The 16,254-nt window shown below is 29.6% G+C and overlaps 1 protein-coding gene across 1 annotated transcript in view; it reads left to right on the top strand.

The window, feature by feature from the left end:
• LOC142331784 (uncharacterized) overlaps positions 1 to 11,510 on the top strand; it is a 53,571-nt gene extending 42,061 nt beyond the window's left edge. Inside the window, exon 5 of the mRNA XM_075377883.1 lies at positions 1,221 to 11,510. Coding sequence (XP_075233998.1) covers positions 1,221 to 1,442 — 222 coding nt within the window. The 3' untranslated portion in view covers positions 1,443 to 11,510. The remainder of the gene's footprint in view (positions 1 to 1,220) is intronic.
• The last annotated feature ends 4,744 nt before the right edge of the window (positions 11,511 to 16,254 follow it).

Genomic DNA, 16,254 nt, shown 5'->3' with positions numbered 1-16,254 from the left:
AATAAATCAATACATTTAAATTTAAAAAAAAAGTTGAAAATAAAGAAGATGAAATTTGTTTTTTTAATTTTACAAAATCAAATATTTAAACTTTTTATTTTTTATTTTGACAAAATATTTGTTGAAGAATATAAAAAAGAACATTGAAAAATTATTTTTCTTTCATAATATAGTAGTTCAAATAATTTTTAAGTGTGCTGCTTGTTTATTTACTGTGAATACTGATTTAGACACAGATTCTTTTTATCTCAGAGAAAGGACAATTTTAGTTATAGAAAAATAACTGATCTTGAAGTGATTATTATTGAAACAAAGTGAAAAACTGACCCTAAAATTAAATCAAGAGTTTGTAGGTACCAGAAAAAATGCACATGTAACATCTACCTAATATATATATATTACTTTACATTGGAAAGGAAGTTTACTAGTCAGCTTAAAAGAAACTCTAAATACTTTTAATTTGAAAAAAAATTATGGGCTAAAGCAAATGCTAACTAGACCAAAGAAAACTAGAAAAATTGGTGCATTCTCTAATCTATCGTACTTTATGTTCAGGGCATATGCAAAAAATCAAAAGGAAAAGTGTCCACTCCATCTAATATCTGTTAGATAAGTGAATCACAAAAGTGTCCTCATTAAATTAGTAGGTTTTTTTTTTATAATGAAAAGATAAAAAAAGCATTGTCTTATGGTCACTGAAAAGTACTAAATGTGAACTATTACAAATAAAGAAGGCTCTACTAAAAAACTTTAAGCTGTTTCGATAAACAGTACTTTCCTTAGATGTTGCGTACAGAATAATATTGTTGCAGGATTAAGGATTTTCACAGAATACTAAAGTATTCCATACAAAACTTCTGTGGACGGTAGTGTGCATCAAAATAGCTGTTATGTTTTAAATTATTGTTGAAATCAAAATACATATTTTGTTTTTTTCCAATTTGACATATTACATTTTTTAATCAAAATTTCATTTTACAACAATTTGTCTTTAATTTAGAACTACTGCAGTTAGCTTAAGTATATTTTTCTTAGATTTTTTTTTAGAAAAAATTGAGATCTTTACCAATTACTCAGAACTTATCTTCCATGTGAATTTTTTCTTAGTTTTATTGATTCATTTTCTTATAATTTGTCTGCTTTTGCACCAGTTAATAGATTTTTTTTGTGGAAGTTTCTTAAATGAGTGAAAAACAATACTATTTGTGTTATGTTTACAGATTGGAATGTTGCGTCGTGTGGGATGGAAACGTCGTGTTCTACCACCGGACTGTGAGTCATTACCTTCATTAAATTGTTTTCCACCTCGTTTAGTCAAACCCCCTTTACCGTTACGTGAATTTGGTGGTTATGTTTTACCGGTTCCAAGAGAAGGTATTGAAATACAGAAGTACCACTATCCTGATAATTGGTGGAAAGAAATTTTACCAAAAAATTGTTAATGATTTTTTTCTCTGTTAGTGCACGCTCGTATATGACAGTTTACTAATTTACATTGTTAATACCGAAAATGGTGCTGTCATAATGTATTACTCATTGGCACGTTATTGTTTGTTCTTACAGTATAAAACCGCTCAGTCATTTTTTAATTAACCTGATGTAAAAGAAATAAAAATGCTCTGGAGCAGCATTGTTATGTAAATATTTGCATGGATATATGTTTGTGTAGAGTACATTTGTAGTGCATCGTGAAGAAAATTTTATAAAATAATTACTGTGAAATTCAGTTTGCAGTACCAACATTTTAAAAAATGTTTTTCAATTAACTTGAAGAATGTGTGAAAGATCTCTGTAAAATTCCAGGTTATATTACAGCACAATATTGTAAGAGTAAATTATTGTGGGCATTGGATATAAAATAACTTATTTATTGATTTAAGGCACTTAAATGACTATATACTCTTGAGTATATTAGCAAATATGTTTTTATATTTTTAAGCAAACAAAATCAAGCATCACCACTGAAATGTAACATACTTGTATAGCTATTACAATGATAATGAATAAGGTACACTCTCTTCTAGATGGACAAAAAAATACTATTGCCGTATTGGCGCAATCTGGTATTGTTGCAACATTTATCTTGTCTAATGTAGATTGATTTGTTCACTTCGATTTTTGCTTTCTAAATGCAAAAAAATTAAAAGACAAAATATAAAGTACTTAATTTACAGTAACAAATGTTTTGTGGTATTAATTCTCAGCATACTTAAATGTTAATTGAGGGTGTCAAGTTTTGTATGGCAATATAAATAAACTTATTTAGAATATTTTAATATTTTGCTACTGTCTTTGTCACTGTAATTTACTATCTGAAGTCATTACAGTCAATAACTGAAAAAATTTCATAGCTCTTGATTTTATCAGTAGTCTGAATGAATTAATAGAAGAGTGTGGACCCAACTCCCAATATTTTTCGAGAGACAAAACCGATTTCCAGTTTGCTTTTTTATTTTTTATTTTTAACTTATCTAAATATCTTTTCTAAGGAAGTATTTTCATTGAAATACTTAGAAATACTTACAAGTATAGTAGTAGTATGTAGGTGTAACTTACATTTCCATCGGTTTTGGCTTTTGGGTTTTATTTCCACATCCAATAAAATCCTCAGGAAAGTTCTGATGAATTTGGGAAAACACGATTTTATGACAAATAATATATCTTATTATTATTGCTTTTATGTATGTATTATATTGTAGCATAATACATACATATATGTGTAATTCATATAATATATGTATTATGAGAATGAAGAAGAAAAGTTCCCACATTTACTTAAGTTGCTTTTTTTCTATTTCTAAGAGTTCAGAAAAGAAAAGCCCAAAAGTGTGGATCAGGTCTCTTCTACTCAGCAGTATTTTTACAGCTTTTCTTTCTACAATTAAATTTTCACAAACAATAATCTTTACTCCTCAGTAGAGATACACTTAAATCTACAAGCATGATTAGTTAGGACAAAGTTCAATTTATATCATTAAAATTATATAATGTAAAAGTAAATTTATAAAATGTTAAAATTACAACTGGTCATAATAGTGTAAAATTAGTTATGTCTGTTATGTAAGAAGGTTGTAGTTATAAATTTACTTTAATTTAATATTGATGGTATAAATTTAAAATAATTTTACCTGAGGATGGTCAAATGACCGAAGGTACAAGAAAAAAGACTGCGGATGAATTATTGGTAAGGTTGTATTTCATTTATTTATATATAAATAAGCTATGGAAATATTGAAGGAAGTTTTTATTTTTCAGTTAACTTTTTATCCTTAAAGATGAAAAAATATTTGTCATTATATATGTCAAATATTTTTTCATCATACTGTATTCATTTTTTCAAGTATACTGTATAAAAGTATAGTTGTAATATTTATCTTATTGTTAGTGTGTATGTCTGCAATCTGTTAAAATTATTGAACAAAAAAACCGCCAATGACCCAATGAGATGAGGATGATATGTATGACATGTAAATGAGGTGTAGTCTTGTACAGAATCTGGCCGACCATTCCTGAGTTGTATGGTTAATTGAACCCCAACTACCAAGTACACTGGTATCCACTGTCTAGTAACTGACTTTTTATTAGGATTTGAATGTTAGAACCTTCTGTTAAATTAGTGATATGCAATGATGAGTTTACAATTAGACCAACCTGGTGGGCTAAGTTGTAATATAACATATTAATTATATTATTACATAATAAAAAATATCTTACATAAATTACTAACAATAACTGTACACATAATTAATTTTAATTGGCAAGAAATTGGGAGATTGATGGATACTTCATTGATGTAACAAAACTTAAAAACTTAAATATCGAGTAGAATAAGTAAAAGTGTAAAGAAATTGAAAAATTTTGTTGATTAAAGAACATATTTGTATTGGATTATCAAAATTTTCCATTTTCTTTTCACTTGCGCTTATTCTACACAGACATTTATCTTTTGATTTTCATTACATCTTGTGAAATATTTATCAATTTCCCAATTTCACAGAAATGATAATCCTTTGTTTCACTATTTCTGGGTTTAGTTAGTAATTGTTGTTTTTAATATTTTTAAAATTCTAACTCAATATTAAGATGAAAGAGAAGACATTTTAAAAAAATAAAAATACTACATATTTTGTAAATATTGACATGTTTAATAATACAGGACATAAATTTCTAGTAAATATGCCTGTAAATTGTACTGCTATCTGCAATGAAATATTTTAAGTTAAAATAGCTTAAAATAGCTCACGTTACTACCCTTTCAATCACTTACTCTGTAATTGAATTATGGTTGAGCCAAGGGAGCTAATTAGATCCTAGTAGTATTCTCTGCTAATTTATTTACCATTGATTAGTTTATTTAACATTAGATTTGTTTATTTATGCATTACTGTGCTATAAATTCATGAGTTATTACTTCTCGTAATTACAGTTAAAATATTTATGGCATCTTTAGCTGTTAAAAAAAAAAGGCAAAAGTGTATAGTGAAATTAGATCCAGCATTATTTAATTTTGGTATTTTGCAGGAACCTGTTAATTAAAATGTAATTTGAATGATTTACACTTGTAGTGGTCTGTTTAATTTTGTAGTTGCTGCATACTAATGAGACATCATTAGCTTTCATGAAATAATTAAATTTTAAGACATACTGTTAAGAGGTATTTTAAGAGATGTGAAGAAGCAGATTCATTTTACTTTTTGTACAAAGGTTACTAGTCAGAAATTTAATTGTTGTTTACCAATGGTTGTGTTGAAAAAACAGCAATTTATCTTTTCCAGATTGAAATCTTTGCTTTTAGTTTGCTTTTCGTTGAGATTTAGTATCATTTCCAAATGAAACAATTGGTTCCTCTGGCAGAATTTTTTGTTGGAATCTTCCTTGTATTAATTTAGTTTTCTTTTCTCATGAGGATTTTTATTTTATTTCAGTGGATATCTTGAATGAAGCCAATATCACTGATGACTCTTAGTCACTGATATTGGTCTAAACATGTGAATGATTTTTGACCTGTTAACCATCCCAGTGTATGACCTATTAACTGCTTAAACAGGCCTTACTCTGGGATGGTTAAATCTTTGATTACTGTAGGCTTGTATCATTTGATTTGTAAATTTAAAAAAAAAAAATGTTAGTCTATTTGCACATTAAAATATATATATATATATATTATTTTGTAACCTGTATAAAAGATCAGAAGCGGCACAGATCAATATGGAATGTATATGATATGATAGCATACTGTGACACAAATTGATTTGCTCATCTAAGCCACAATTATGTGGTAATGTCAATTATGTCAATTCATTAAATGAATTTGTTTGTGTACTACATATTAATATATGTGTAGGAAGGACATTTTATGAGAACAATATCAGTTCGCTTATTTTTTATATTCATTTTATATTTTAGAAAATATTCATTTATTTCATAAACCGATATCCTTAATATTAAAAGTAACATTAATCAAAGTACAGTAACAATAATTATCTAATTATATCTGTGACTATTGTTTTATGAATTGATTCACTTTTAATTGATCGTAATTTTAAAATCTGACAGACAAAATGAGATGAACAAATTTAAATTAAGATAAGAAGTAAATTTAAATAGTTAAATTTTAAAATTCTAAATAAAAATCTTTAATCTAATACTTTAATACCTTTGCGAGATTTTGTTTTTTTTACTAATCACCGTTATTTATTAATTGATGTAAACTGACTGATTTAGTAATTGATGTAATTGACTGGTTCCGGTTGCCATAACACCCTTATGGGTGGTACCTAGCAATTATGAGCTTTACTGAAGGTCATCTTTAATATCTTGGCATTGATATCTTTCAGTCTAGTCTCAGCCAGGATGCCACCGATGGGTGGTATCCACCAACACCACCAATGGTATTCCCATTGGTGTTACTACTAACTATAATGAACTCATAAACAAAACACATCATGCCAAGACTGAATGGACTACACGGTAGTGAAGGAACTGAACTATCTTCTCAAAATAGTCAAAAGTGAGTTCAGCATACAACATGAAACATAAAACAATAACTAACAAGAGCACCAAAACACAATAACAGTAGCAACACTAACACTTAACAACAAAACATAAAACGAAAAAACCCAAGCAGAACACTAAACCCCGTCAGAAATCCTTTCATTTGCAAGATAAGTTATAAAATTTTCAACAATCGTCCATTCAACCCGGTTCCTCCAATAAGTATGGAGATCTAATGCCGACTTGGCATCAGCTTGTATTTTGCACATAGCTGAAACACATGGTAAGTGATCATCTAGTTGTCCACATTGTGGGCACATTCCGGAGTCTACCAGGCCATATTTGTACAGTCTGCCCCAAAAAGTGTCAGAAAGAAATTGCATCACGTACTTATTAGGGTATATCCAAGAACTGTCCGCAAACCAATAACATTTGGGAAGAGATCATGCATATAACATCCGCCCTCTACCTCATCCCATCTGGCTTGCCAGAAGGCAGCTTAGTGTTACTAATTGTAACATTACTGTATCGTCTTGACTCTTAATTATGAAAAACAGCTAATAAAATTGTTGAAGAATTAAGCCAAAGAGTAAATATAAATAATCACAATAGCAACAGTTTTTTCAAATCATTATGTATTTACATTTTTTTTCTTAATGAACATCAAAACGTTTTCAGTTGCAAGGGGTTAATACCTTTTCGTTTATGTCGGAGAAAGGGACAGCTCTACTAAACACCTTATGTCTGTACATAACTCTTCTCTCTTATTACAGCATGCCCTGATCCCCTCATTGTCAGCATTACTCAGGTGCGTGCTGCACTTGTTGCAGCTGCCTAAAATAGTTTGAGGAGTCCTGTGTACCTCAATAGTGACAACTCCTAAAGGCCTCCAACTGCCTTCTTGCACAGGCTATCCTATCATCTTCCTATTTCTACCCAGTAAATTACGTGCAGTCAAACATCATTCTTCATACGCCAATAAGCAAAACTACCCTAAAACAGGCAGCGCATATTTATCAACATGTCTGCTTTAATAAGATTTAAACACCAATGTATACACTGTACATAACATACATGTAACACTAAATGCACAGGACAAATATACATTTAAACATTAATTATTCTTCATACAACTTGGAATGAAAACTATCCTAAGCCATCTGGCAAATATCGTCCAACCTCCTTTCGTTTAATATATTATATTAATACACACACACTATGCATTGTATATATACAATTCAATTTAATAATACTATTTGATATTAAACACTATTCTTCATATGACATGATTTACAAAACTGCACAAAACCAACTGGCACATATCTTCCAATCTGCATCACTTCTAGTAATGTATTCCATTACTGTTTCAGGGTATTGAAATTTCTCCCCTAATGGTCTAAGATTTCCCACCTCCAACAATCAAAGAATGTATGTTTCACTGTATCTCTGTACCTGCAGTATACATGCTTTTATGCAGATCTTCTTCTACTACAGAGATAACTATTGACTCATGCCGAAGTCACTTTCCCTGCTTTCTTGACCACTTCATCAATAGACACCAAGGTTTTTTCCCCTGAAGACTGGCTGGATATCCAAATCACCAATCCTAACAGAAATCTTTCCAGCTGCCTTCTTCCTGTCATTTGCACCACCAGTGTTTTCTCTGAGGCCAGTTGCAAACTACTTTGATGGAGCCACTCTCCATTTAAATCTGTTGCTAAATTCACCTTAGCTCCTACACTTTTAACATCCCTGGTTGTTATAATCAAGGCAAGGTCATCAGCAAATATGACAAATTCCACCCCCTCAAGCAGTCGAGACCCAAAAACCCCATCATGCACCAGGTTCCCATCAGACCCAGAACTGACCCTGTGGAACCCTGCATACCATCTTGAAGACCACTTCTTTCCCCCTTTAGCTGATCCCATACCTCATTCATTCCAGCAATAGTACCTCCTTGCTGTCCTCTATATAACATCCTTTTAACCTTTCTGTATCTCTGGCTTGATGCTTCTATTTCCCTATTTCTCCAATAAATTGTTTTCTTCTTATCAATATCTTTCTTCTTTAAAATGTTATATGATTAAAAATGATTTGTGAATTCAGTCTAGATCAATTAAATCTTTCGTTTTCAATCTGGAAAGATGACCATCTTAAAATCATTTAAATCAACCTTCCCTAAGATTACAGGATTTAACCCTCCCTGTATGCCCAGCAATCATATCTGCTACTTCAATTTCTTAAGCATCTATGTTTACTGAGCATCTCTTTTCCAAAACATCCTATTTCAGTATCCTCTACTAGATCCTCAGAAATGAATGTTAAGTCCAAGACAAAGTCGAACCCCTTCTGTCAAACATATTCTCCCCAGTTTTCAGGTAAATCATTCCTAAAGAAGCCACCATCTCTGCTAGTATCATTCCTCTAGTATCCTCCCATCCATGCAGTAACCTCCCCAGTCCATGCAGTTTACCATTAAATCTCCTTCTCAATCTCCTAATCACTCCAGATTCTCAATAGTATTCTGAAATTCATCCATGGGAGCATTTTAGGAAGTATAACATTTATCTCCCAACCTCTGCCCAGGTGAAACCAGAACCTCTTCCACTATTACATATTGGGTATTTCCCAACTGCACAATTACCTACTCTCCACTCTCACCGTCCACCTGATGATTTTGCTCACTGACAAGCAGTATATCTCCTCCTATTTGTCTTGCTGTAGCCTGTAAGGTAATCTGTGATTCGCTACTCAACATTTAATTGTAATTTTGACTGACATTTAATTGTAAAATTTTTATTCCATGTTTGATGGCCATCTCTGCATTCCATACACCTTGAAGGTTCATACATTGATCTTTAAAATTTCCATTTAAAACATGCTTTCTTCCTTTTGGGACCCATATATCACACTGTTGTGTGTTCTACAATCCAAACCTGAAGGGCCTTTCAGTATCCTTGCATGGTACTATCCTGCATGCCACCATCCAAACCTTATTCTACCTTTTTTTTTTAGAAAAGACTGTGCTTTTGGCAGAGATCGCCACCTCGCCACTTTCATAACCACCAACATTCTTCTTCCTCCAAGATTGCTTATTCCTTTTAATCTCATCTGAGGTTAACTCATCTATATCTTTAATACCGTTCCATGTTTACCTTCCTATCCTTACAGATTATCTTAATGTTACCTACTCCTTCCTCAGAGAAAAAACTTCTGGTACATCATTCCCTACGCCATTCTTCATGTCCTTTAAAAGATCTGTATAAGTTCTATCATCTGCTCTTACAGTAACCAACTTTGACGTCACACCCAAAACTCTATTGGATTCATTTCTAGGTACTTCCCCTCCAAGATATAAATTATATTTACGCCCTTTCCTCCATCCTAAATACTCAAGAATTTTCTTAAGGTTAGTCCACCGCTGTCATCTTTCACTCCGAATAGCACCTTCACCCCTAATTCCTCAATTTTGTACACCGCTCTTACTAGATCACTCCTGGGAGACAACTAGATGAGTTCGACAGTTACAAAGATCTTCTTAACTTCCAATTCTATTTCCTCACCAAGAATACTCACCCTATGAGAATCTTCTACAATATTTGACCAAATTTTAATCTTTTATTACTAGCTAGTCTTCATACACTATTCCCACCTTAGCCATGTCCTTCTCAAAAATATTCCCCACACAATCACCATGTTTCTATACAAATCTGTTGGCCCCCTGTTCTATAGTAAACCAAGCAATTCCTCTTCTCCTGCACACACCTTAACAATTTTGTCCTTTCCAACCACTCCGAGTGGCTATCTCATTCCTGGCAATACATCTCTTATCCTCTCCAATACTCTTTACATTCTCAAACTTTTTTTCAGTCTTAAGTCCATACTCTTTTAATTCCTTCTTAACTTTTGAATTTTGCTTGATAACACTGTTTCAAGAATTCCACTTCATTCTTGATCTCCTTTATACCTACTGGTTTATTGAATCTTCTCTTGCTTTTTCCAGCAACTGACCCTTCTAAACCTTCTGGTAATCTCCTTAGTGCCCCTATTTTTTCCCACTTAATTTGAGCATATATTAGGGACCTCCAGACTACTGACTATGATATCAGTCTGATAATGAATATATGGAAATAATGATTCACTCCATTGTTATCGATATAGTCAACCAATTCTAATAAATGCTGTAATTCTCAAAAACCTTGTGATAATAATAATCTCTTCCAATAACATGACTATATAATTAATATAAAGTTCCAAAAATATAGTGAATAGTATAAAAAAAAGACTTAAAATATACAAGCACACTTGTTAGTGTTTTCACAAAACACTAGATGCTTAAGGGATTATTTCCTAAAGCATATTAAGCCATCATCCGTAAATTAATAATGGCCGCCTTGATGGTCATTGAGAGTTCAAAAACATTTTAAAAGAGGAAAAAAGTTATACCTTGAAGTGAAATATTTAATTTCTAATATGCCTTGATATAAGTTTTATTTATTCATAACTAAAATTAATAAAAGATATAATATATATCAGTAACAATAAAATATTATATCAAGGAAATCCCAGTTCAAATATAATGTGTACTGTAGAAATTTCAGATCATGCCTTTTTCACAATTAAACTAGAAATCTTATTCTTTTTTATTATCTTTGTTAATTAGTATGAATATGTAGAATTGATCAATTCAAAAATGAAATATAATTTGTAAAAAGTATGTGTTAAAAACTCCCTATGTTTGTTAAACTTGCAAAAACGTTAAGTTTTTATTTTTAGGAGTAAGATTGAGTAGAGAAAGTTTTTTATGTTAGAAAAGATGAATTTTTTGTGTTCAGTCATCCTTTGCACAAAGTGGAATAATTTGATAAATATGGAATATTTTTAATGAGGTGTATCTACGGTACTGAATTTGTTTATTTTTCTGAGAAGGGAAGATGGTTTATCATAATATTTCATGGCATTAGGTAGAATTTTTCTACCAATTTTTAATTAATATTTCACTTTGGTTTCAGTTATATTACTATTATTTATTTTTTATAAGTTTCCTACAGCTAGTAAATATTAAAATAAGATATTTATTATGCGAATTGCATTTAAGTTTGTTTATTATTAGTGGTTGGTGTGTATGACAGGATTATAGGTTTAGTTTTGCTTAGTCTCAAGTGATCTACTGATGTAGTGTTTTTTTCTGGTAGGTTTATTGAAAATAGTATAGAAATAGATCTCAGTATGTTTTTTCTTATAATTTAGATAACAAATTGCTAATATAATTAATAAATTGATGAATGATAATATGTTTATTATGTTTAAATTTTAAAATGCTGAATCTCAAATGGCCAGTTACCTGTGAAATTTATTTTAAAACTTGTAAAATTGAATGTATATATACTTAGAATTATAATAAATTATTTATTATAACTAAATTAAATATAATAAAATTATAATTAAATTATTTATTTAAGTTCATTTGACATTTTGCAAATGAAAAATTTTGTATTGTATTATACAAACTTATTTAAAATATTTATGAATATAATATTGCTATCTTATCTACTAATATTTTTTATTGTTACTGATTATAATAATTGGTTTTAAAAAATAAATAAATTTGGATCCTGTAAATATATTGTGTTTTATGTTATTCTGCTTTAAGATCTTTTCTCATGAACCTTTTTTTTCTTTCTTAAATTGGTCGGTTACCTGTGCATTTTTAAGCCTGATTAATTATTTACAAAAATGTATTCTTTTATTAAAAATATGAGTATACAGATGTAGAAAATAAGTGTATCCAGCCATTAATTTTCAGATTCTACATAAAAATTAACAAAAAATGTTTTTTGAGAGAATGGAAATTTTTCATTCATTTTTCTTTGGTGTGCAACATCTAAAGAAAAATTGTTATCTTAACTGCCGCCAATGATGCTTAAACAAACCTTATCATAAACATTTTTTCTTTTTGATTTCTACAAAATATTTTAAACTTTGTACAATTTTCCTTTATTTTCTTAGTTACAAAAATAAAATATGTGGTTATAAGTTTTTAATTAGCAAGTTTATTTGCATTTCAACTTACTGTAGTTTATGAGATTGTGTAACCCCTTCTGTTAGGTGTATAATGATCGTGATATGCTTGCTAAAAATAATTTTTCTCTTTTATTTGCTTATTAAGTATTGCTTTTATTCATCAGTTCATGAAAATTATTTATTTCTAAAACTGATAAAGAATACTGGTTGTTAAAAATGATGGTGTGATTATAATAATGATGGTGGCTTATGGACTGATGAATCACATGCCAGGCATGTTACATGTTATTCTTACATAAAAAATAGTAACTTTGTGTCGAACTATTTTTGTTTGACTCATTAAATTTTTGTCATTTTACTATTTTTGTAGACGTTATTTTATAAAATGTTCAGTTTCTACATTTGTCAACAAACGGAATTTATAATTTGGTGTTTTTCCTCATAATTTATCTGTTGATGTAGAAATTGTGCCATATTTTGGTAGGCATTCAGCAAAAATGTTTATCAAGAGAAAACCAATTGGAATTGGATTTAAGTTTTGGTGTTTATGTAGTTCAGTTGGGTATTTGTACCAATTTATTCCACATGGAGGTGCAAAGAAAGAAAAATCTGATTATTGTCTTCGGATAAAAGTAGTACTAGATTTGAATTTTTCTTGAAAATTTCTTTTCTATCTATGATTGTTTAATTTACTGAACGAAAAAGGATATTTTACTACTGGCACTATCAGAGAAAATAGGATTCCTAATTGCCCATTGAAAACACAAATTATGCAGTTGCTAAACAGAATGATAATGCAGTGGTGACGGTTGCCACTTACCACAGTGACAAATATCCATTATCAAATATGAAAAGATACAGTTGAAAAGAAAGAAAAGACACTGTGATTGCTCAGTCATTAATGATAGCAGAATATACTAAAAGTATTGGTAGTATTGATTCCTATGACTGGTATTGGAGTGCATGGAAAAAATGCTATCGATTGTATTATAATAAATTCATGGTAAATATACTGAATTGCAAATAACAGTAAAATCCAGTCAGATTGATTTTAGGTCTTCTCATGTACTATCACTGATTAATACTGAAGAAACAAAAATACCACAAAGAATTGCTGGAAATGAAGAAAAATGTAAAGATAATTTTCCTTTACCATCAGTGGCAACCATGGGTCGTCCATGTCAAAAAACTGTTTGCCAGAAATTTTTCATTATGGTCAAATAGGGCACATATTATTTCAGAGCATGTGAAAAAAGCTGGACGAAGATGTATTTGATGCAAAAACCATATAATTTTTTTCTTTATAAAATGTAAAGTGCACTTATCAACATTTTTTAAAAATTTCTTGCCCAGCAAAGAAATTAAATAATTTTTTTAATATATTTTATTTAATAAATTTATATTATGTTTAACAAATTGTTCATATGTGTTCATATTACATTCTTCAACAAATGACATATTTTGCATGCTTTTTGCCAAACATAACAAATATAATTGACTTTTACTTCTTTGTATAAAGTAAAGGAATCGTGAAAAATTTCGGTTTTCAGATTTCAATGGAAATATCGATTTTGATCATCCCTGAATACATTTTGACTAGTTTTGGCATGATGTATGTAGATATTTTGCATAATTCAAAAACGATTAGTCATAGAAAGTTGACATTTTGGATTTTAGGGACCAAAAAAGCCTAAAATCCAAAAAAATTGGATTTAGAACTTTTTCTTAACTTCAGTAATAAGCCCTCATTGAGAGATTTTTAAAGATATATCATAAGTGATACTTATTTTCACTGGTTCCAGAGTTATAACCAAATAAAATTTTAATTAATGAAATAATTGGATCTTACAAGTGGAAGGCACATTGGTTTGAATCTGACCTTAAATACATATTTTTTTTTAACCTTTTTTTAATTGAAATATATTGATTTATTAATAATTATTAACCTCTGATTTATAAAAAAAAAATATGATAAATAATTTAATAATATCAATAAAAAAAATATGAAAAAAATCAGTAGTTATTAATGAGATAAACGTTTTGGCACTTTTCATTAAAAAAAAAAGTAATTTAATAGGTGTACAAGGAAGTTATGTTGTGTCCACATTAGATTTTTTTTATTGATATGAAAATAGTTCTAGCTTTCTGTATTTAATAATAGATGAAATTAAATGTTTATTTAGAATAAATTGCATATTCTTTATGTGCGGCAGTTAATGGGTTAAGATACCATTGAAGAATTATTATAATATTTAGTACACACATTTACATCATCTTTCTATAATAAATAAAAATTTATGGTTTACATGTTCAAAAATGTCAAAATAATGGTCACATCAATTTTTTATCTGCAATATATGCTTATTAAGGAGGAAAGTGAAATAATTTGAAAATGATTCTACAGCTTGATATAAGGAAAAACATTCTTACAAATTTATGTACAAATTTATGTCTGAAAACATTTCGTTATCAAGTTACGGCTATTGAAAAATTTTGTCTGAATTTCAGCTTTCCGGGTGAAATGAGGTAATGCAGATATTTTTAGTGTTATATAAAATGGATAAACTTAATGGTATGTAATGTTTCTTCACCTAAAAACTTGAATACATGTTCCAGAACTGTATCCTGTATTTTTCATGACATCCAATTGATAACTCAAAATGAGGGGACAAAAAACTACTTTTTTGGTTTTAAAGTTAATTGACTTATAAATGCAAAAATTGTGTTATCAAAATTTGTAGAGAATTTAAATTTTGAGAAAATTGATGTAATAAAAAATGAATAAAATTAAAAAAAAAAAAAACTAGTGCAGTTTTTTAGTTAGTTTAGTTTTTAGTACAATAAATTTAAATCTTTGAAAAATTATATTAGCAACACTAACTGTATGCATCAAAATTAATTTGAATACTACTCATGGTTGTCATAAAATTGTGGTTATGTGTTAATAATAAATGTTATGCAATTTAGTTGTTTTTGACATAATTTTGATTGTGTTTAATAGTTTTTGAGAATTAAGTTATATAGCGTTTTTGTGTTGTACTCTAAAATGCTATTTCTCTTCACTCATGCAGAGTATGCTGATATGATTTCTGTGTAAACCGTAAAGTATTCTGTTGAATGTTTAATAATCTTCATGAGAATGGTTCACTTTGCAGCACTCATATTTCATCTAAATATCAACCAGCAGCTGGAACAGCGTAATCCTACATGTACGCAGAGAATTTCTACACAACTCGGCATTCCACAAAGTACAGTAGAGGACATTGTGTGCTTACAGACAGTGACGTTAACATATTCAGAAAGGTGACCATGTCACCAGACAACTGCATTGTTGTCAATGGCTTAACAATAATGACCACTAAACTTCATTAAATATTATTTTTGGATGAAGCTACCTTTATCCATAATGGCATAAACAACACACGGAATTCATATTGGTGGTCTGAAGAAAACCCTCATAGTTGAATCAAATTTCCACATGTTTGGTATGGCATGATTGGCAATGAATTAATAGGCTTTTTCGTACTATAACTGTGTGTTTCGGGGAGAAATTATCCGGAAGTTTTAGAAAATGAATTTCTTACAGTGCTTGAAAATTTCTCATTAATGAAATGCACTGTCAGTTTGATGGAGTACCAATACATTTCACAAATGAGGTGAGAAAATTATTAGATGAAAAATTTACTGTAGATGGCTGCTAAAATACCCACCTAGATCACCAGACCTTACTCCCTAGGTTACTGTTTATATAGGGATGGATGAAATGCGGGGTATACAAGCAAAAGGTAGATATACGTGGTGAACTGATAGCTTGAATTCTCAGTGCTACTATCTTCATGTAGGAATGCAAAAGTATCAGTAGGTTGATGACAGAAAATGTAAGAAAGTGAGTTGAAAAGTGCATCGATGAACTAGTGGAATATTTGAACGTGTATTATAACTTAATACAGTGTAAACCATAGTGAGTATTTTTTTTGAAGTTAATTAAAAGTGTTTTAATTTTTCAAAGGTGTAAATTTACTGTACTCGAAACAGCTTTTTTTAATTTTTACAAATTAACATTTTTGTCTATAGTTTTTTATAAACATTATTACATCAGTTTTCTTAGAATTAAATTCCCTACTTTGATAATAAAATTTATCCATTTATTAGCCATTTACCAAAATATCATACTTCAAACCTTAAAAAAATTTTGTCACAGAAATTTCTGTTTTTATTGGATATCATGAAAGCTAT

The sequence above is a fragment of the Lycorma delicatula genome, chromosome 10, assembly GCF_047948215.1.
Source record: "Lycorma delicatula isolate Av1 chromosome 10, ASM4794821v1, whole genome shotgun sequence".
Taxonomy (NCBI): domain Eukaryota; kingdom Metazoa; phylum Arthropoda; class Insecta; order Hemiptera; family Fulgoridae; genus Lycorma; species Lycorma delicatula.
Note: the sequence above shows the minus strand (reverse complement) of the source record. Positions and strands in the feature narration are given on the sequence as shown.